General features: G+C 51.9%; 1 protein-coding gene across 1 annotated transcript in view; it reads left to right on the forward strand.

Annotated features, from left to right (window-relative positions):
• The window catches only part of K489DRAFT_374592 (uncharacterized protein), a gene marked incomplete at both ends in the record, with an annotated part of 3,691 nt that extends 3,167 nt beyond the window's left edge, over nucleotides 1–524 (forward strand). The window contains one exon of the mRNA XM_033603544.1: nucleotides 84–524. Within this exon, the coding sequence (XP_033455156.1) occupies nucleotides 84–524 (441 nt within the window). The remainder of the gene's footprint in view (nucleotides 1–83) is intronic.
• Nucleotides 525–1,571: the final 1,047 nt, after the last annotated feature.

A 1,571-nucleotide genomic window follows, 5' to 3' on the forward strand; every position in this document is an offset into this window, starting at 1 on the left:
CGGCGGACGGCACGCGGCTGGCGTCGGGGTCGGACGACTGCACCGTCCGGCTCTGGGACGCGGCGACGGGCGCGCCGCTGCAGACGCTGACGGGGCACACGGAGTGGGTCTCGTCGGTCGCATTCTCGGCGGACGGCACGCGGCTGGCGTCGGGGTCGGACGACCGCACCGTCCGGCTCTGGGACGCGGCGACGGGCGCGCCGCTGCAGACGCTCGAGGGGCACACGGAACACGTTCAGTTCTCAGCGGACAGCACTCTTTTACTGACCGATTGTGGACGATTTGCAGTATCTCAAGATGTTTCCTATCAGGATCAGGATCACGTGCCACTAGCGCCTGTTCCTCATACTTTGCAACTACGAGGGGAATGGATCCAGTACAATAGTAACGACATCCTCTGGTTGCCGCACGACTTCCGGGGAACATGCTCAGCAGCGTACAGGAAGACGCTTGTTATTGGGCAACGCTCAGGAGCTGTGTCACTTTTCCGTGCATCAGACGACAGCCCCGTAGAGCTTAAGTAGATAATCACTGTATCTAGCGCAACATGTGTGAACTTTTTACCTACTATTTATTCTCAAACCTGCTTCTTCTAAACGATGAACTTGTACTCTCTTCTTCTCTTCTGATTTCTCTCTCAGGAGTGTATCGGGTAGCTACTATTCTTATACCTTCTAGTCGGTAGACAGACCTGAGAGATCCTTCTAGAACAACAGCGCGATCTCAAGTGTAATTCGCAGCTAGCATGTAAACCACAATCCGTAGCTATGGACGTAGAGAACTACATACAAAGAGGCGCCAGATGTGGCGCGGGCGCAGGCTCAAGTGCACTGCATGACTCAGCATTGGCGCCTTTAACGTCAAACACCAGAGCGCGGTCCACCCCACGGCGTGGTCCACGAATTACGTGTCCATAACAACAACAACTTCAACACGCGATGGCACCATCAAAACGCGTCCAAAAGAGCTCAAACGAAGGGAGTGTACTGCTTGCAATATCAGCTTTCAGATCAGGTGACATAGGATCTGTAAATGCTGCTGCAAAAACCTACGGTGTCTCAAAATCAACGCTGCTTCGGAGATTGAAAGGAAGTCCTGCTCGAGAGGACTATATGCCACAGAATAGCAATCTCACTCCAATCGAGGAGGAGATCCTTCTTAATAGCATACTGAAGCAGGATGCCGAAGGGCTGTCGCCTACGCTTGATATTATACGATCTATGGCCAACTCTATATGCAAAGCCAGGGGAAAACCTGATGTTGGCCGGCATTGGCCTAGCAGGTTCATTTCACGCAATTCATCGCTTATAGTACGGACTGGCAGGACCTATGAATGTCAGAGAAAGCTCTGTGAAACTCCGGCAGTGATTCAGGCTTGGTTTGAGCTTGTAAAGAACACTATCAACAAGCATGGTATCTTACCAGAAGACATGTACAACTTTGATGAAACAGGCTTTCAATTAGGCCAGATCTCAACCTCCAGAGTTGTTACATCGTCGGACAGGACTGGCAGACCAAAGCAGATAAAGCCCTCAAATACCGAATGGGTCACAGTCATCCAAGGAGCGTGT

The sequence above is a fragment of the Dissoconium aciculare genome, assembly GCF_010015565.1.
Source record: "Dissoconium aciculare CBS 342.82 unplaced genomic scaffold K489scaffold_22, whole genome shotgun sequence".
NCBI lineage: Eukaryota > Fungi > Ascomycota > Dothideomycetes > Mycosphaerellales > Dissoconiaceae > Dissoconium > Dissoconium aciculare.